Below are 22,280 nucleotides of genomic sequence, written 5' to 3'. Positions count from 1 at the left end.
TCTCTTAAAAAAAAAAAAAAAGTAATAATTAGCTGAGTGTGGTGCAACATGCTACTTGGGAGGCTGAGGTGGGAGGATCACTAGAGCCCAGGAGGTCAAGGCTCTGTGATGGCCTCACTGCACTCCAGCCTGGATGACAGAAAGCCCTGACTCAAATAATAATAAGAATGATAATAATAATAATAATAATAATAAAATTAGCCGGTCGTGGTGGTGGGCGCCTGTAGTCCCAGCTCCTCCGGAGGCTGAGACAGGAGAATGGCAAGAACCCGGGAGGCGGAGCTTGCAATGAGCCGAGATGGCGCCACTGTACTTCAGCCTGGGCAACAGAGTGAGACTCCGTCTCAAAAACAAACAAACAAACAAACAAACAAACAAAACAACAACAACAAAAAAACTAGTTGTTCTCTCCAGATATCTGAGTCAACCTTTCCTCACCTTTAGCCTCACATTGAATCACTGACCAAATCCTACTGATTCTAACACAGCCAATGATAACCGTCTAAATCGCCTGCTCTGTTTCATTCCACAGTATAGCCAGTCCAGTTCAATTAAATCCTTGCCGTAATTTTCCACTTGAAAAATCTCCTAACTGCTTTCTCTGCAGAAAAAGGTATGATCCTTAACAATTTCTTCAAAATACTGCTTCCAGAAAGATCTTTGCAAACCACCAATATAATCATGCCCCTCTCTTACTTCAGTCTTGTAATAGTCTCTTATTATTTTAACGTAAGTCCTTCCAGGGTTTTTCTTCTCCAGTTTTATTCAAGCTTGTTTGTCTCTCTATTTTCCCATTTCAGCAAAAATGAACTTATTTCAATTTCAATTATGTGGTCCCACTATTGATTCAGTTCTCTCCAATGGTCTGTGAAGGAGATCTGCAAAGGAAGGGAATTTTGGTAGAAAATATTAGTAAAGAAAACTCCTGACTGCCTTGGATACTGCTGGCTATGGATGTATTTCCTGGAACATACAGTCATCTAGAGAAAATAAGTAGAATCAGCAGGGGAGCAAAGCTTACAGATTAAGTTTGGCAGAGTGAAGAGATGGGAAGTATCTTGTTCCAAATTATATCATAGAGTTGTTAATCCATCTAAACTTGAAACTTGCCTCTCTCAGGAATTGCTTTTATGTGGGAAAAATCAATTTTGTTGCTTAATCCAGTGGGGACGTTATTTGCTGTTATTTGAAGAGGAAGACATACTAACTGATACAACTTGTAAGAGGCAGAGCTTGAAGGCAAACCTATGTCTCCGTTCCAGTGTCTATTCTCCTTCCATCATGTTAATACTTCCAAAAATTGCATTCACAGAATTCTAGTGCCCTTTAAAAACTAGTCACTTAAATTTTCACATTATCTTTGAAATGACTCCTAAAAGAGATGATTTTTATTGTCCCTTTAAATCTTAATATTATGCTTGTTTGCTGCAAATAATGAATGCCTTTAATTTTTTATTTCAAAATATTTTCATCTTTCTTTATTTTACCCCAAAGTATTTTTCATCACCACAAAGAAGTTATAGACATTGGTCTTCAAAAATTAAGCAGTAGAATAATCATACCATAAAGCATATTACTATGATGGAAGGAAAAATCAATCTGAAATGTCTACGAAGTGTTTTGAATTGTTAATAGCCTAAAAAAGTGTAAACCCAGGGAAATGGCAGAAAAGAATTCAGAGATAGTATCCACTGGCTGTGTGTACAAAGTGTTAAGGCAGAGCTAATACAGTAGTCTACTGACAGCTAAATTAGGACTAACGAACAGTCTGCTATATTCACAGAACAATGTTGCATGAAAAGAGCAACACCATACAGTTTTTGGTGGCTACCTGGTCAGGTATGGTAACCAAACATGTATAATCTTACATATTGTTTTTATTCTAAAAAGAAAAGCCAACATTAGATGATATATGAAGCCTGAAAATCTTTACATCACAGACTACGTCACATAAAGCAGCTTAATTCCACCCTACTATGTACATAGATAATATGAGGCTGTTTCCTTCAAAAACAAAACATTGTCCTCACTATGTGACATAAATGCGCACATTCACAGTTCACTTTGGGAATGCTTCATTGCATAGAGAATACTCATTAGTTCTATGGTTCTGGTTCTGCTACTGTGTGACTTGAGGAAATAATTTTACTTTGAGGGCCTCAATCCTCATGTCTGTAACATCAGTGACTGAAATGACTGAAACTAAAATTATATATTTCTGTACTTAATGTACATTATATCACTTAATCCTGACAATTATCTTTTAGTATATTATTTTTCCCATTTTACAGATGAGGTAATGGAAGTTTAAAAACACGAATAGGGCAAGAGCCCAAGGTCCCAGAACTAATAAGCACATAGCTGAAATCTAAATCCAAGTATATCTAACTCCAAAGCTCTTTCTCTTGTATATATATCATAACCGCCCCAATGTTTGACTTGTAAAATACAAAGGTTCACTCTTTTGAACCACTTAATCCTACGTATCAATGAATTTTATGAGATCAATGACTGAAAATCGTATGTTACAGAAGCCAGCATCATCATAATACTCTATTTTATTATATATCAGATGAAAATCTTCAGGCATATCAATCTAAACAGAATAGACATTCGATTTTCCTGGGAAAACCACATTTTAGTATCAAATTTTCAAAAGTAAGTTACAAGATTTCAGAAAGGAAATGAGAAAGCAATAAAGTAATAATGAACTCTTTTCTTATTTTTTAATTTTATTATTCACTTTGCTTTAAGCATGTTAATGGGGCAAAATATGATATGAATTTGCCCTAAAAGACAAAGGTACACTAAAACTGCTATATTAAAATTGAATTTAAAAATGTAAGCAAAGCTGATTCTTTGTTTTAAAGGGATCCTTACCTTAGTCCTTAATTACCTCTAATGCTTAAGCAAATTATATCAAACTTCAAAACAACCTATATAATCATTAGCTTTCCAGACTTCAGGGGAGGATAAATGAGGATTACAGGAGACAGAAAGTCACACAAACTCATAGACTATATTTTAAAGTGATGGCATGTACCAAAAATAAGCAGACAACTAGATGACCCAGTAGTCCTAATATAAAATGAGAAGTGACCCAAATTTTTGCTGACAACTTGTCATTATTACATGTCAGTCTTGCAGTTTAGTCAAAATTTAATATTAATGTAAACCCTACATAATGATTTTTATCTAATTTTTTTTAACATTTGGTTAATGTTTTATCATTTAAAAAATAGTCAAAATATAAAGTAATACAGACAAAAATACTAACAAAGTACAAATATTGTGCCAAATGATTTTAGGTGGCTGATCACAAACATTTTAGTACCCAGAACTAATTATCCATCTCAAAATAACTACTAACATATATGATAGCAGGAAAATATTTTAAAATTAGTCTGTTAAAATACAATGGTTTATATATCTTAACAGTGTATAAAATTATTGTTGTATTACTCACTTTTGTCTAGTTGACCTAGTACCTATAATCGATTTTTGGTCACAAAATGACTGCAGTAGTTGGTCATTTGTCCTTTCTCAAAGGTTACAAAGAAAATACAAAATAAAGGAAATGAAGTAAAATGGAAGTACTATTCATTTTTCTGTGATATTGTGGCAGACATTGTTTTATGCCTATTAATTACTCATATCCTTTTCCTTTCCTTAGTATCATAATATCAGTGTTATGCTTCATATCAGACTATGGATCAGAGGGGTCTTAGCAAACAATGATAACCATGTTGCTATTATCTTAGCCTCCCTTGGATCTCGTAGCCTTGTTACACAGGTCTGGCAATGAGATATGGACAGCAATCTGCTTGCCAATTTCTGGGAAAGTTTTGTTGCTTAAACTAAAGGAATAATGCTGCTGACATGGCTATTGGTGCTTCTCTTTCCCTTTTTCTTATTCTGAATTGGTTGTAATACTGGCAGATGCATTAGCATTCTTGCAACCATAACACAATGAGCATGAGAGTAAGGCCAAGAAAAACACAGACTTTTGTCTTCACAGAACCCAAGCCACCAGACGTCTACCCTCAAACTTTTTTCTTGGAAAAAAAAAAATATTTGTAAGCCACTGTTGGATAGTTTTTTCTATTTATAACCTAATATAATTCTACAGATAATATATACACAATGAATGAGAAAATCCAATTTACTGCCTTAGATTTTGTTCAAGTTATATAGAATATAACACCTACAATGACGGTTCATTCATTAAACAAATATTTATTGAGTATCTACTTAACTGCCAAGAATTGTAATAAGCCTTGGGGATGCATCAGTAAATAAAACAGGAAGTATCTTGATTATCATTTGGTCTTCTAATAGCTTGGCCCTGAGAAAAGAAACTCCTTTGAATTTATATTACCTGTTAGGTCATCCATCTGAATCTCTTAAATGACTCTCAGATTATGATTTTATAAATTAACTTTAACATTTCACAGATAATATATAAACTATATATGTTTTTATTGTTTTTTTTTATATATATTATATATAAACATACAATATATTTTTATTATACCCATCTAAGTTATAGTTATCTATCTAACTTTATAATATCTAATTTAAATATTATATTACTGTATAAATTCTAAATTAGATAGGATATAACGATATAAACATTTCCCTTACAGATATATATGTATAATAATATTATTATATATATTAAATTATATATAAATATACATTTAATATGTGTCGTGCATGTATGTGTATATGATTTGCTATATATCGTATATACACATATATACACATACATATATGACGAGATATACATATATTACATACATATGTACATATATACATATATACATACATATGTTACATATATACATTACATCAAGCATATACATTGAGGATCAATTTTTCAAATCAGTGATTATACATTGAATATGCATCAAATCACACTTAGAATTCATTTTTCTTTTGCCAGTGATACTTGTTTTATAATTCGCTACATCTTGTATTTCTTAATGTTACATAGTGCTACTTGAATATCATTATATCCCCTTTAGCCTTAGAACACTTTCATATTCCTTTTATTAACAATAGAAACCATTAATAGCATTTTCTAGCATGAGTCATATTGATATATACATGTAAGTAAATAAACAGTTTTTTTGAAGTGTGGTATTTCTATCACCCACATTCAAATCACCAGAATTCTTTTTTTAAAACTAAAACTCCATTGACTCTTTATAAACTACAAAATCAGGACATTAGGTGGAGACGAAAATGAAGCGACTGCCACTGTAGAGTTCCCACACAAACTACCGATCCAAGTAATTCTTATGATCACTTAATTAGAGTTAGAAGTGAGTAGCTATGCCTTGCTCAATGAGTGAAAATCTGCTATTACACAGCTGTATTGTCTGTATTGTGTAGCAATGTCAAATTGCAATAACAGTCTCTAAAAGCTAACTCTCAATCTTTATATTGATACATTGCAGACTGGTTCCCGTGTCAGTACCATCTCACTTTAAGTATTTCTGTTCTAGCAAAGGTTCTTTTAACAAGGATAAAGATCAGAATATATCTATGGGTGTTTCTAAAATACAAGATTTCAGTTGGCAAAAGTATACATTTCCCAAAGAATTTGTTTAAATCAATTATGATTCCATAAGTTTAGGTGGGTCCAGGACATAGCATAATTACAATATTCTGGAGGTTGGTTCTAATGAGCACTCTGCATTAGGACCATGGTTTAAGTAAACTTCACAAGATTTGATAATTTCTGTTTTAGGCAGATTTATGGAAACGTTAAAAGTTCAGGATTATATCCACATGATCTTCTATAAGCATTCCTTTCACTATTTTATCACAGTAGGTTTTTAAACTGAGCTCGAATGGCCTGGAGTTCTAAAAAGGATGTCTCAGAAGTACAAGCATATGGAGGAAAGAGGAGACAAAAAAAAAAAAAAAAAAAAAAAAAACAGCCAGGAAACCCAATATTCTTTTGTTTACCTGCTTTAGGTATTAAGCTTCACAGTGATTTCTTTTGAATTTACTGGCTGCTGCTGCTTAAAAAAAAAAAAAAAAGTCCTTAAAACCACTGCTAACTTTATGTCCACGGTTTTCCACAGTGACTTATACAAGAATCCATCAGATAATCAGTGAAAATTAAAAATATTATTCATGGCATCCTTCAAACAAAAGCACCACTATGATAGCTTCTCTCAAACCCCAGAGTCGGAAAAAAAAAAAGTCAGTTACCTGATGAACTGACAGGTTTTCTATCAGGAAGTGAGAACTGTGTAACTGAAAGCCTATGCTTAACTTTTCTATATAATTGCTTTAGCATTGATGATAGTGGGATTTTCTTGATATGAGTTTTCCATATGCATATTTCCACATTCCATATTCATGTTTCCTTGTGCATATATTTATATTATTTTTATCTTCATTTATTTTCCCAAACTATATATATATATATATAGTATGTTAATTTTTGAGAAAGGATCTCCCTCTGTTGCCCAAGATGAAATGAAGAGGAGTGATGAGGGCTCACTGAAGCCTCAACTTCCAAGGGCTCAGGTTATTTTACTACCTCAGCCACCTGAGTAGCTGGGACTACAGGTGTACGCCACCATGTCCGGCTAATTTTTTGTATATTTTGTAGAAACAGAATTATGTCATGTTGCCCAGGCTGGTCTCAAACTCCTGGGATCAAGCAATATACTTGCCTTGGCCTCTAAAAGTGCTGGGATTATAAGCGTGAACCATAGTGCCTGGCTGAAGCATACTCTTTTTATAAAACATTATTCCTTCCTTGAAAGATGGTAAGCATAAATAAAATACAAATCATAATACTAAGTATATTTAGATAAATGTAATCTCTAGCAAATGGGTGCAACCCAGAGCTCCAGAGTCGTATACACTTGATTCTAACCTGTTAATTTATGTGCTATATGACCTAGTGAAAAATTACTGAACTTTCCCAAAACCCAATTTTACTCCATCAACTGGAATAACAATTTCAATTACACAGGGTTGTTGTGAAAATTAAAGGTGATTGTGTGGTAATAGTCTCCATAGTAGTTATAATTTGAACCCTCCCATCTAGAGGAAAATGTAATTCAAAGAACTCTTATAGATTAGGAGAATCTAATATTAACCCTGTGATATTTAGGATATATTTGGTATTATTTTAGAGTAAATGAAAACGTCCTTTTTTTTTTCTGAAGAAATAGTTAATTTAAAACGCTCACCAGATGCTAACTAAACTGTACTTAAAAAACCTTTATCACCCATTTTAAACTTTCTTCCACATAAATCTATCTTATAATGCTGTTCTATTCACATCATTGATAACATCAATTTTTCTGCCGTTTTCTCTCCGATATTAAGAATTCGTAACAGCTTGTAAATCTAAAGTACTTCATAAAATAAGTGGTAGTCAAAATAATCCAAGAAATCTAGAAAATGAAAGAGTAAATCCTTCTGCCCCAAGAAATTTAAACCATTTAGAAACACATGTTTTATATTAATCGTTTTCTGGAGGTAAAATTAAGAAATGTTTAAAACAAAAAATAAAAAAAAATATTTTATGTTGGCTGATAGCTGTTCAAGTTACATGAATTTTGAGAATTTATCATAAGAAAGCAGGGGCCTTGAGAAAGCTGTAGTTGATTAAATTACAAAGAGATAGTGAGCACAGGATGTCTATGAATTGTTTTCTAGCAGCTTGCTAATCTCAGTAGAACCTTCTTCTCATTTATACTTCTGGTAAGTCTAAAATACAGCATTCTACTAACAAATTTCTTGGAATTAACTCACTTTGGTTGGCAAATCATACAGTTTTTTAGTTGGTAACTTTTCAGTTTAGCAAAGACTACAATACCAGAGATTCTGAACTCTATTAGTTATGGATTTATGAAAAAAGCTATGTTGGCTTCACCAGCAACACAGTAATGAGGTAAGACTTGGTGTACTTAATAGCAGTGACTTTAAAGAAACAAGTAAGTTACTTAATAATATTCGTTCACTAAACATAAATGTATAGATTATAACATGCTTTACGGATGCTCCATATGGAATAGCAAGAATTGGAGCTGGCTCTCAATGAGTTTACAGACAGGCAAGCTTTCTTCATATTGATACATTTGGAATATGCAAAAAAAAAAAAAGAAAGAAAGAAGAAGAAGAAGATATTTTACTGCCAGCTTTTTTGGAACTAACTTGCTGTCTTTGGCAAATCATGCTATTTCAGTGGTGATTCTCAGTTCAGAAGAGAGCTTTTTTTTTTTTTTTTTTTTTTTCTAGTTAACCTTTACGTTTTACAAGGATCTCTATTCCCATCAAAGATCAGAAATGTACAGACAAGCAAAAACACAATTCCATCTCAGTGTGATAGACAACACCTAGAATAAAAATGGGCACACAATCCTGGGAAAATCTTGTACAGACCTAGGCATAAATATCAAATTATTTAGTGAAGAAAAGAGGTGAGTATTTCTGACTGAGCTCACGGAATCCTACTGCACTCAGAGCAGTTCTTCACCACAGGAACTGGGAGTGCAAGGAAGGGGAATGGGCAGGAGAGGTGGGCCAGAAACAAAATACTAAGAACTCTGTACTCAAGTTCAAGGAGTTAGATTTTATCCTGAGGGCACTGGAGGACTATTGAAAGGTTTTACCCTGGGAGTAAATAAAGACTACTTGAGCTATTGAGCTGAAGTCAAGTGTTTTTCTTCTGGCATTTCCATTTGCAATGAATATTAGACAGTACTCACTGACTAATGCAGAAAAGTAGACCTTGCTCAATGTCAGAGTGCCAACCATACTGTTTTAACACATGTAATACTTAATAATTATATATTATTTACTATATGCTAGAACTTTTACGGAGCACATTATTAATAATTCAATCTTTTCAGTTATATACCATATTGTTATAATCATCCCATTTCACAGACAAGAAAACATAGGCACAGAGAGGTTTACTAGCTTGCCCAAGTCACACAGCTCTAAATAGTTGAACCAGGTTCCTGAGCCCATGGTTTTACCATTTTGCTATACCTCTGCTAAAATGTTGCACTGATTCTGCAGTAATAAGACATTGGCTTTGATACAAGTTCTAATTTTTTTTTTTTTTTTTTGGTTGAGACAGAGTCTTGCTCTGTCGCCCAGGCTGGAGTACAGTGGCCGGATCTCAGCTCACTGCAAGCTCCGCCTCCCGGGTTTACGCCATTCTCCTGCCTCAGCCTCCGAAGTAGCTGGGACTACAGGCGCCCGCCACCTTGCTCGGCTAGTTTTTTGTATTTTTTTAGTAGAGACGGGGTTTCACTGTGTTAGCCAGGATGGTTTCGATCTCCTGACCTCGTGATCTGCCCGTCTCGGCCTCCCAAAGTGCTGGGATTACAGGCTTGAGCCAACGCGCCCGGCCTAGTTCTAATTTTTTAATAGATCAAACTGTCTTGTTTCAGTTCCCTAATTAACATTGAGCTTCTTTAATCTATTCTGCAGTCTTTGTTATGAGATTCATGTGGAATAGCGGTTTTCATAATAAATGCTACAAAATATTGATTATAAAGTATTTAATATAACCTTGTATGTAAAGGAGGAAAAAAGCACCCAAAGGGTTGGCTTGGACAGGAGATGAAAGGTGAGTGCATTTTCCAGGAAACCTTTCTGTCTTCTCTCTTGTTATAAAAAGTAGTGCTGCCTAAAATAATATACTCTATCATGAGTTAGAATAAAACTATTTTAAAAACTTTCCTGTATTTTTAACAGAGCAAGAGGTAGTGATCAGCAATAGATAGCACTTCTTAACAAAATCTTAATAGGATTTCGGGTATGCAAGCCGAGATATACAGTGTCTAGTCTGGGCTAGAGACTGGGAACTGGATTGTTTATACACTAGAGTAACAGAAAAAAAAAAAAAAAAAAAAAAAAATTAGGAAAGGTAAAGCATAGATGCTGTGAATTGGAAAGAGGAAAATATGTGGAAACAGATCTCCCCTTGTGCTAGTGAATATCTGGACAATGAAGAGAGAAGATATTAATAGGAGGTAAATCATTGTATAAGAGTATGATGACCAGCAGCTGATCAAGTGTTTAATAAGAGGGAAAAAATTATAGCTATGACTAAGAATGAGAGGAAATATCTCCAAGACTTCACATACATTTTTTAAGACTTATTTTGAGGAAAATAAATTAATATATATGTAAACCACTTAGAACAATGTCCCCCACACAGTAAGTCAATAATAAATGTTAGTTATGATTACTTTATACAGGTGTGTGCATTCATGAGCCTGCAAACACAGGCATACATTTTAAAAGCAGATCTAAATATAATATATTCCAAATTTATTTTACCTGTTTATGCTCACCTAAGTAAAAAAGAAAAGCCTTATAAAATTACATTAATACCTTTTGAAAATATAAAATTCAAATATCTTTCCAGGTTATATTTTAACTCTGCACATAATCAAACAGATGAGAAACCTATATATTTCAAACTGAAAGTAAAGGTATAGACTCATAATATTAGTAAGTTCTAAGAATCTAATTCTTCCAACTGTCCACTTTTAGCAGCATTTTTCATGTCCTTTTAATGAATTTCTATACAGACTATATATATATGACATTTTATACATATGTGTGTGTATTTAAAAGTGAAACTGATAACATACTATTCTTATAGGACTAAATATTCAAAATATTTGAAAATATTTATTGGTATGATTTGTGGCAAAAATTAAAAAAAAAAAAAAAATCTGCCCTCTACCAGTCTACCTGAGGGCAAATGAGGTAAAATACAACATTTACAACCCATGACCCTTGTACTGATGGTTTTCCATTTATTTCCTAATCAAATTCCAATATTCAATATTAAATAATGAGGAAAACCAACAGAAAATCAAGATAATGTCATATGGTTGGTTTTTACCTTGGATAGCTCTATGGAAAATGTGCATGTAAATTCCTGTTCTCAGATTGTTTTCCAAGCCTAGATTCCTTTTAATCATACAATGCAAGGAAGATGATGATCTGTGAGTGTGAAATCATACCTCAAATATTCTATATGTAGTAATAAGAGAAAGGGAGAAAAGACAGGGACTAATATTTTGGTGTACCCACTTGGCTTTAGGAAATGTACTAGGCTACATAGGCACATTATTATTTTATTTTCTCAGCAACCTTGTGGGTGTGCCTTTACATCTTCATTTTAACGATGTGGAATCTGAGGTGGATGGTTCAAGACCATATCACTGTCTAAGACCATGGTTGAGCTGGGTTCCTGGTCTCTACATCTCCCCTTTCTAAAAGAGGCATAATTATCATGAAGTTAATACAAATTAAGCTACAGGACACTCAAGAACATGGGCCACTTCCATGTCACTTGAGGCATGAGCAAAGTGTTTATGAAATCCTTGTTTGTGTTACACTTGCAAAGTAGAATATTTTTCTACTCCTTTTCTTAATGAAATTCCCTCAAATAACATAATCTTTTATTCTTATCCTTACCCAGCAAATGAAGAGTAACACACAGATCATGGAGGGCATTTAAACAGTTACATTCCCAGACTTCCTCTGTTCCTCTACAACCTATATTTGTATATTGCTCTAACAATTAGAAAATGGTTTTATTTGTTTTCCATAGCAATTATATGAAGTAGGCAGTACCATTATTACCATAATACAGATAATTGAACTGAAGTTAAAATAAATAAATGAGGGCCAATAATTTAGCGTTAGTGTTAGAGACTAGCACAAACAAAAACTAAAACCATGTTTGTTATTGAATTCAAAACAGTTAGATTTGATTAACTGTTTTGTTTGTTTGCTTTGTTGTTGATGTTGTTGTTGATTTTCTGTACTTCCACTGCAACTAATTCTTTCACTACTTTGTTTCACAAGTTTAAATCAAAAACAGTGACTTCAAATCTGCATGATTAAGGTAATTTTGCTGTCGTTATTGTTGCCTTCCCTCCTTCTAGAGATATCAAATATCATGGTTTGAAACTAGGAGTGGTTAAAATACTTCAGACACAGCAGTTTTCACGTATCTTCTACCTCAGAAGTCTGGCTGTATCCCCCATCTTAGGAGGCCCAGTGTGGCATTACTACACTGTCTAGAGCAAAACTCTTAAGTGAGATGACAGTGCATTATCATCTTCCATGAGGCTGGGCAGTCAGCCTCACCTTTTCTGCTAGTACACATGGTGAAAGCTTTGGGTGAAAGTTAGAACTTGGCTCCCTAAGCAAGCTCCTGCTGTGGACTGCTGGGCTGAACTGGTGCCAGCCGGATCTGCCTACTGAGTTTGCCTTTCCTTAGAAAAGACATTAACAAGCATCCTGGAAAGGGAAGGTGCTGTCATTGCAAAGTAAATAAGTTAGCTGTCTTATAAGAAAGGCAAAACTGACAGAGATGTCTTAAAAACTTCTGATGTATGAATTAAGTGAAAAAATGTATAACTGGGTTTGACACAATCTATTCTGTACGCAGAGTCCCACAATTTATTTACAAGAAGACTATATATTATCTTCTTAACAAACACACAATCTGAAATCTTGACTTCCTTGAGGGTGTTGGAATAAAACAGGCTGGGGCTCTTACCCTCTTAAATCATTTTGACTTAGTCGCGGATAGAAGGAGGGAGGAAAAGAAAGAAGAAAAGAGGAAGACAGGAAGGGAGAGGGACATGACAAATGAAAATAAGAGTGTAAAATTAATATAAGAGAAAAAAGACATTACCCATCTCTTAGTAAAATAACAGACTGTATTTTCTCTAAATCTTCCAATACTTAGCCTGAAACATGTTTCCAAGTAAGAACATGTTCTTGCAAAGCATATGCAAAATATTTCAACCCTCGGGTTTTGGCTCTTTATTTTTATTTTTTTTATTTTTTACCAGAATCATCTACTTAACAGAGTTGTGTGGCTAGTGTATTTAGAACTGAAGACAAGCTTGATGAATGCAGAAGATGGCCTGGGCAATAGTCCAGCAACTAAAACATAATTAGAATTATCACAGACACTTTAATCCCAATTATTTAATCTGTGGGGTGTCCAACACAACAAGTGTTTGGCATAACTCAACAAAACAGATCTTACAGAGTAAAAGAAGGAAAAAACAAAACAAAACAAAACAAATTTACGAAACACAATGAACTAGGGATTTATTTATACTTTTTTCATTAGACTGGGGTTTTATCTTCAGGGTCATAGTAAAACAAATGTAAAATTAGAATGCGTGAGTGTGTGAGAGTGTGTGTGTGGGCAGAGGTGATATTTTTTAAAAATAAGATTGAAAGCATTACTCAAAACTGTTATTAATATCAAGTTTATGGTGATACCATATTGACATCCCTCTCCCTACCCTTTCTTTCAGCCTTCCAGCAACCTTTCCACACACTCAACGCACATCCATGGGCACATAGACCAAAATCCCAGGCAAGTTATTGCACTCTGCTTGATAAACACACAATGATTAAAGGCATGAACACTTTATCACTGAGAGACACAGAGGAAAGAAGGCACGCCCTAGGTTCTACTTTTGTCCGACAAAGTTTTGTTATGCTCGCCTATAGTATAAGTAATAATTTAAGAGATATTAATAAAGTAACACATAAGCTGATCAGAGACTAAAGACTGCAAACCCTACAGGAAAAGAAGAGCTACAGAAAAGTTTAATTATGAATAGAACCCACTAGTACTTTTTAAACTGGGATACAATTAAATGGCACTCTAAAGGCAAAACACACACACTTTTTAAAAAGGGGTTTTCAGGCAATTTTAAATGTAGAAGTGACCGTTTATGGTTTCTTTAAATTACTATCAATTTAAAATCATTTCACAAAGTTCTACTAACATTAAAATGACAATAAATGCCATCCTACCAAACCACAGAGTTTTTAAGAACTCCAAGTGGACACCTACTAAATTACAGTTTTATTTTATGACTTTGTAACACCTGGGATTCTCATTAGGGAATATGGATGAAAAGTTGAACTTTTAGGGAAAAAAAAAAAAAAAAAAAAAACAAGACCTTCAATTACTACAAATTTCACCAGACACAATTCAAATTCTTATAGCACTTTTTCTTTCTACTTATTTTTCTGTGGGCACTCATACAGATATATCAGTAACCAATTGTTTAAGATGTAATAAAACTAGGTTAAATGGACATTTTTAAACAATCGTCTTTGAAATTATTGATCAGAATTACATTTTAACCACCTCAATTAAATATTTCTTATTGTATTAAAAGAATTTAAATTAAGCCATATCTTATTTTATGTGATAAAAATAATGAAATGAATAAATCCTCTGTAGTGGGACTCTATAGGGTCAAAAGAAAAATGCAAATTCCAATAAAATCTTAATATTCAAATATAACTGCACCACTATTTATTTGGAGCTTCATATGGAAATACCTATTTCACACTACAATTTATACGACATCAGATTCTGTTTTTGTAACAGCTTCTTTATTACAAGAACATTTTGCATATGTTAATAAATGAATTGTCAAAAATAAATTGTTGTTCAAAATTTATATTTAAAATTGCCACACTGCTTCCATTTTTACCTTGCTCAAACACTTTGAAATCTATCCCATTAATTGAATACAAACAGATGTCTGGAAAGTCAGAAACTAAAAGTAAATATTAAATAGAGAAAAACCGTCCTAAGAATTCATGCTAATTATTTTGGAAGTTCAAAACCAAACAGTTAAAAAATAGATCATTCGTATTTTGAAGTAAATATTTTCAATGGCACCAATTATTTATACTAGATTTTCAACATCTAATAATTTTCAGTTTTCTAACTGTCATATAGTGCCTTCAAAATTGTAATTAATACATTAGAAAATCTCTTGTTATTTATGTATTTTCTATCACTAATGCATTTCACTCAATAAACATTTTGTTGATTAAAGATAGGTACTAATAATTTTTTCTAAAATATATGAACCCATTTTAATCTATGTTTACAAAGCCTTCAGAACTCATTTTTTCTTTGTATCTACCTTGATATACACCCATAGAAATATCGACCAATTACACAAGGATAGTACATATGATAAATTTTTAAAATCAGTTAACTGTTCCATTAGGTATATATGTATACAATGGACTATAATAACTCTTTTGAAGAAACTCTTATCTATCCTATGGATTACATAACTTTTGATAAAATAAATATGCATTTACTCAGAAGGGCACAGCAGTAGGAGCCATTCTCCACCTGAAATATACTCACTAGAGATATTATAATAGCAAGAATCATTCTGAGTTTCTAAGTAAGAGTTGACATTTTTGACTCTAATATTGCTTTTATAATAACAATTCACTCTTTCTGAAAAGAAAAGCAAATACTACGATCAATTTTAATGATTAATAAGCAAGACATGAAATTCAAACCTCAATTAATTCTGATGCTTTATAAAACCATTGTGAGCTATTTTAAGATTGTTTAAAATGATGTCATAATCTTTAAATAGGTATCCCTGTTAACTTAAATTGGAACTATTCATTAATAAAGTAGAATATATTAAATATATGCTAATTTAAATTTTAAAATTTCTAAGGAGTTATTGATGATTTGTTCAGCAATTATTTCTTTGAAATATGAGCACTATATTTTCTTTTGAAAAAAGAACATTAAATTTGACTCATAAAATGGATAATAACTATAGTTACCTAATATAATAATGTACATTATACTCTATTTTACAGTCAAAGGTAGAAAGCTTTCTACCAAATGAAAAAGAAACTAATTGCCATTCAAGCAAATACATTTAAAAAAGCACTCCAGACAAAGGAGATTCAAGTGGTAGAGTCAATCAACAAAAGTGTGGTGGAAATAACTAAAGCACAGTTATTTTCTCAATAGCAGCAATCAATTCTGAATAAACTATGTAATTAAAAAGTTTGGAAATGTTTGCTGTAAATACCTATAGCATTTCCTTTTAATTTGCATGTAAAGATACAAAACACACATACTCTAAGTAGTCATATTTTATAGAGAATAATAATATAAATACGTTATAGTAAATAATTTTTTCTAGGTGTAAAAAGTGAACCTTTTTTTCCATACCAACTATATTCTATGTGAATTGGAATAAAGAGGCAACAGTATTTCCAAATGACAATATTACTAGAAGAATATTTCCAATCAAAGAAAAATATTTGTTTTAAATGCAGAAATTGTTCACTGTCCTCTTTGTCTTATATGAGGAAATGAAATCCTCTTACCTGTCACCCTAACACTCAAGAAGATCTTTGTCTACCTCAAAAGGAGCTTAAAATGTCAAGACTTAGGTCCCCTTTTCATGGTTTATTAAGCAAAAAGCCAAAACTATTCATGGTCCCTTGTAGTTTCAACAATCTATGATTTAAATAGGGGTAATAGCTCTCTTTTCTTGTGTAGTAATGTCCTGGTGAGGAAATTATTTTACTATCCTTTTTTCTGTGGGGTCCTGCCGATTTATCTAAAAGGAAGTGAATTACAACGGGATGACAAGGCCACAGAATAAAGCCATTTAGTTTTACAAATCTATTATGTCCTCCAATCTATTTTATGGGCCTGGTTCTCTTATAAGCCAAGAAAACCCTAAAACAAACTTTTTTTCCCCTTTTTTATCTTTCCAAGGAAAACATTTACAAGTTTATGATTGTTTTTCAGGCAGTTTAGCCTTTTCTTCCCACCTTATGTGTTTCTACCCCACTTTCTCAAACATACAAAACATTTAGAGACAAGAAACTGGACTTTTCAAATCCAAACTGCTGACAACTGTCAGAAGCACTTTACTGGGACATTACTGACTGTAGCTTCAATGAATTAAGCTTGATTCACTGCGGGTGAATCATTTTCAATGCAGAGCTGTTCAGCAGTAATTGGCCAAGAATCCCTGCTGTGAAAAGCACTTGTCAAATAATGCTTGTTTACAAATATATCTCCAGACAGCAAAAAGTGGCAGTTACTGAATACGTTCAGGGCCACCTCCAAAATTCATAGCAATGAACATGAACCCTTTACTTACTAAATTTATTTAAATTTTCACTTGAAGATACACTTGCTAGTATTTGTCCTGCTTGATCAGAGACAAGTCTGTTTCTAAATATACCTCTGAAATCTTTTATAATAAAAGTTTTGAATATTATACTGTAAACCAAAGGATTCTTCCACATGTAGTTTATGACCAATATACTAAAACTACTAATGATATATTTAACTTATAAATTGCTTAGAGTTCAGACTAAAGGGTAAATTTTCCTCTTATTGTCTGCTATCCAACATATTCATACATACCAAATAAATACATTTCATAAAAGTCCAAAATTCCAGATATATGTTTGGCTTTTTCTGCTCAATTCTGCTTGCTTATACCTAACAAAGTTAAATTTAAGAAATGACTAGAATAGCAACTATGAATGTACACTCACATTTATTCTGTATGTTTTAAATTTTTTTTTCACATGATGGGAGCATTCATAATATATACACACACACACACACACAGTCTTTGGGAAATCACTAAGCATCTGTAGATTGCAGAAGACAAATTACATGAGAACAAGTGATTAATGAGTTCAGCATATACATCAAATCTTTCTGCCCCCTGACCTTCCCAAGTCCCTCCAGAAGCAAATAAACAAATTGGAAAACTCTAATCTGAATCTCTAAGAAAGCCCAAACATTTTATCAAATAAGTATTTTAATACACTCTGCTGCTCAATTTATAGCAATAGCATGGAGAAACAAGAAGAAAAGAATCTATATTTCACAGAGCAGAAGTAAAGGTCTAGGATACTAAGTGGAAAGATGGAAAACTGTGCTCAGCTGAGATAGGATGGATTAGATAATGACATAGATATTTATACAATTTTATTTCCAAATAAGTATAATAGTGACATATTACAAAATGTGCCCCCAAACATCAGGCTTTTTTCAGAGCACCAGGTGGTAAGGTACATCTCATTTTTTATTAGATCTCCAAGCCCCATCTCACTGTAGTCCAAGTTTTGCTGTGTGACGGACTAAATGAGGTAAGACAATACAATCTATGGGTGTTAAATCTGCAACAACAGCCAGGTTATGTTCCACAAGATTCCAGCTCTGCTTTCAACACCTTAGGAGACCGGCGCTGTCTCCCCTTCCTTCTCTTTCCTTCTGCCTCTTCCTCCCTGCACAGTCTTGGCTCTTGTTCCCATTCAGTGTCACTCTCCCTGAGAATTCAATTCTTCCAATTTTCTAACCAAGATCGACACCCTTTCATCCCCACCTAAGTTCTCCTCTTCCATCACACCTGGAGAGAGGACTTGAAATCCAACGGAAACACGAAAGGATGAATGATATTACTGTTAAACCCCTTCAAATTCAAACCAGGATGCCCCTTTCGGTGGAATAAGACAGTTAAGAAAAGAGCCTCCTCTAACGCTGTTATAATCCTCCAGACGTCTAACAGAATGAATTTAAAATAAGGTGTTAATAAAAGGTCTACGACTCCCCAAAACACTTTTTCAACTTTATCAGAAAGAGAAAATGCCCGATTGTTTGCCTTAAGCGAGAGAGATTACCTATATATGTATATAGATAAATGTAGATAAATACAAATAAGTCTTTAATTAGCGTTTAAAAAATAAAATTAGAGGTTAAAGAGAAAGTTCATAGGATGGGGGGAAGGGAGCCTCTATCTGCCCTGCTTTCACACCTTTCCTTTAGAGCTGGCATTGCTGGGATACCAGCTCAGCGCCTTCTCCTACAGCGGAGACTGAACCCATGCAAGTCACGAGGACACACACGACTCCACCACTGCTGCTTCATCTTTCCGGTCTAGTGTCCGGTGCCCAGGAGTGGAAGGAATTTCTGTAAGGTTCTGAGCCTCACGCGTCGCATCCACAACCCCAAACCGAAACCCCACTGTTCTAGCCAAAGGGGGTAGGTTTTTCTGTTTTCATAGTGGAGCTGAAAGATCTGGATCTGAGATGCTGTTCCCGCTCCTCCGCGAGTAATGCGCCCTTGGGCTGAGACCCGAGCTCAATCCGGGTGTGGGAGAGGAGCGAGAGCGGCTGGAGGGGACCCAAAGGCAGAGGGCTCAGATCCAAGAGGCAGGCGGGCAGAGGGGCTGAGCACTGCTCCGGGAGCACGGAGAGCGGCACAGGTGTTGCTCCCGGCGGACCCTACTCTCCCAGGGACAGTATTCTGGGTCCGGAGCGCAGGATTGGGGGTAGGGAGGGGGACTGGGTACTCCCGGATCAGGTGCTGGCCAAAGCAGGTCTTTTCCCTCTCTAAGACATGCCCAGCTGGGTTTTAGCAGTAACTTCCTAGCAGCGACACTCCCCCTCGCCCCTCCTCCCGCGGCATCCCACCTTCTCGCCTTCTTCCACCTTGGCTTGAGTGTGACAATGAACTCCCCAAAGAAGAAGGGCACCCAACAGTGTGGGGCGCCTTCTGTCCTTCGCTATACTCCTCCCATGAGAAATAAAAGCTCCTGCCACCCACCCCAGAATAGCAGCTGGTGATGCCCTAAATAACAGCTCCCAGCAGGCACTTTCCCCAAAAATAAAAGCATCCAGCCACCCCCACAACGTTTCCCATCGCTGGCCTCAAATAACGGTTTCTAAAAGCCCCACTGCTCCAGAGATCCTTGTCGCTGAGCTTCAAACAGTTCCCACTCCTTCAAGCCCTAAATGTCACTTCCCCACGCGCCTTAAGTGAGCCCCAGCCGCACCCATTCCCCTGGTACGGGCCTCGACCTCCTTTCCCCCAAGGTTTTCCACCTTCCCAGCCCCCCAATCAGCCTCTGTCCACATGCATGTTCCTTGCCCAGCACTCCGAAGCTAATGTCAAACAATGCAACCAAAAACCGCAGAGGGAGCGAAAAGGCCAGTGGAAGGAGACGACAAATATTAATTTGAGATGAGAGTGCGATTTAGTCTGCAGCAGCAGCCTCCAGCGCGCTGAGACCCGAACTCCCCAGGCCCCGCCTAGCCCTCCGCCCCAGGTCGCCCCGGTCCCCACCCCCATCTCCCTACCTTCGTTGCTGGGGCTGGCCAGGAGGGTCCGGAGTGCGGCGCACAGGAGAAGGCACGTCCAGAGGGGAGCCCGGCGAGGTGCAGAGTAGCAGCCGGCCAGGGACGCTGGGGTGATGGGGGTGTCGCCGCCTCCGCCTGGGGGCCGCCGGCGTCCCGCACCCCGGGGCCCCGAGCCCCGCATCTTCTCCGAGCCTCCTCCGCTGCAGCTGTCCCGCGCGGCTCAGTCCACCGCTTCGGCCTCGAGGAGCCGCCAAGGGAGACTCCGGAGTCCTCCTTGTCTCCCCGTGGGGTCCTACGCCTTCTGGCACGCGGCTCCTCCAAATGCGGGAACCACGGATCCGCTGAGACAGCTGAAGTTTGCTTCTCGCTCTTCTCGCCTTCCCCTTTGGTGGGGTGAAATGAAATATTAGTTCTGGTTGCTAGTGCAGTTCTGGACTCGGATCAAGGGTCTCGCGTCCTGTTCCTTTGCCTTTTAAAATACTTTTACGGTTTGAGAATTTTAAATGCCACTAGGGGAAAGGTGAAGGTTCTTTGCAGTCTTCAGTGTTGAAATGGACGAAGGTAAGGAAGACAAATCATTTTAAGGCGAAATCCCCAATTTTTTTTTTGTTTGTTTGTTTTGTTTTGTTTTTAAGGAGGAAAAAAGCAGGGTGGCTAAGGATAAAGAAAGAGTAGTTGAGAAAATGTGGAGAATGAAAAACAGGAGAGCAGCGAGCAAACGCAAAGATCCAGAGTTCAAAGAGCCTGGCAGAAGGAAATAGCTGCGGGCTGAGTGCTGACGAGGGAAGGGACTGACGGCGGACGGCGGGCAGGAGCTAGGAGCTGGGCTGCGGCGGCCCAGGAGCTGCTGCAGTTCCCGCTGCTCGGGGAGGAGGCGGTGTGTGCGCGGCTGCAAAGGCGAGGTTGAAACTGCACCGCCAAGGCGCGCTCCTGCTGTGTCTGGAGCTCTGGCGTCCCCTCTGCCTCCCGGCTCAGCGCCTCCCACCCTCCTTCCCTCCTCCTCTTCCCAGCTCCCCCGCCCTCTGCTGCTCGCAGCCTTGCCAGTGAGAATCTACTGTAAGTGTGAGTTGCTTCGACGAAGTCACACACCCACGGAAAGAAGTAATCTGGAGGCTGCTGTGGTGAGTGTTGCCTAGCGGTCTCCGGGAAAGGCGCGTCTTCCTCCCGGGATAATTAGGGCGAGTAATCCTTCTGACGACGCTGACGAGGACTGGGGCTCCCGGGAGGCGGAGGGCAGATCAGCCTCAGCTAAGCCGGCGGCCCTTAGAGACGCGGGTCCCTCTGTTTGGCATCTTGTCTGCCGCCCCTTACAGGCTGTGGCATCAACAACCTTGTCGTCACATCGCCGTGCATTCGCAGGCTCTGCTGGTCCGTGGCTAGTTTCTTAAACACCCATACCGCTTACCGCTGCTGACCCTTTCTGTTCTTCCCATACTTCTATGGCTGGGATAGGAATTACTCAACGTTTTCTTCAGAAGTAAATTGTAGAGTAAATAAAGAGGCAGTAGCTCTGTTTGAGATTTCAAGGAGTCAAACAATTTGACTATTGAGATTTGCAGTGTGCCAGGTACTTTCATAGGTGGCGATTTAATTCTTTTATTTCGTTGATAAAATGTTTTAGTATTTTTAGGAATTGTACGATATGCAGGTACATGTCATACATTCCAGAGAAATTAGCCTCGGTCAAATAAATTCAGGGTTTTGAAAAATTAATTATTTTAATTGATTGTGCCCTATTGCATTGAGAGATTTACAAACAGTGAAAAAAAAAAAAAAAACAGTTAAGACAATCAACTTTCTATGCTTCACCTCTATTATGTATTTTCTTGCTTTAGTATATTCCGCGATTTATTCATTCTTTCAAAGAGATACATTTGAAGGACAATTTTAATATACAGGCATTAAAAAACAAAAGGCTGCAGAGAAAGCACCTACAGAAAGGTCTGATATTAGAAGAAAGATATCTCATTTAATTTCATGCATAGTAACCGCTGTAAAGCTTGGGCTTCTGTTCACACCTAATAAAGGTGAGTCAGCTCACCAGTTTTGACATATCTAGAGTCTTGTTTGTCTTCACAACAAATTCCTCACAATCTTTAGCTGGTGACATTTGTTTTTGTTTAAATATTTGCGATAAAGATGAAAGAATAAAGGAGCAGTGATGCAATTTTGTAAAGAGGTGAAAGCTCATCTTTGATTTCTTTTTTTCCCGAAATGTTTTGGCACCAGAAGTCTGAAAGCAGATTCTTTCTATTATAATGTTCTCCAAGTGGATG

The 22,280-nt window shown here is 36.3% G+C and overlaps 1 protein-coding gene across 4 annotated transcripts in view; it reads right to left on the bottom strand.

The window, feature by feature from the left end:
- EPHA5 (EPH receptor A5) overlaps window positions 1–20,681 on the bottom strand; it is a 358,795-nt gene extending 338,114 nt beyond the window's left edge. For all 4 annotated transcript variants that reach the window (XM_017863470.1, XM_017863467.1, XM_017863469.1 and 1 more), the window contains exon 1: window positions 20,005–20,681. In XM_017863470.1, coding sequence (XP_017718959.1) covers window positions 20,005–20,185 — 181 coding nt within the window. In that variant the 5' untranslated portion in view covers window positions 20,186–20,681. The remainder of the gene's footprint in view (window positions 1–20,004) is intronic.
- Window positions 20,682–22,280: the final 1,599 nt, after the last annotated feature.

This window comes from Rhinopithecus bieti, unplaced genomic scaffold (genome assembly GCF_001698545.2).
Source record: "Rhinopithecus bieti isolate Rb0 unplaced genomic scaffold, ASM169854v2 scaffold_63560, whole genome shotgun sequence".
NCBI lineage: Eukaryota > Metazoa > Chordata > Mammalia > Primates > Cercopithecidae > Rhinopithecus > Rhinopithecus bieti.
The sequence above is the reverse complement of the archived record's forward strand: the minus strand, read 5'-3'. Positions and strand labels throughout refer to the sequence as shown.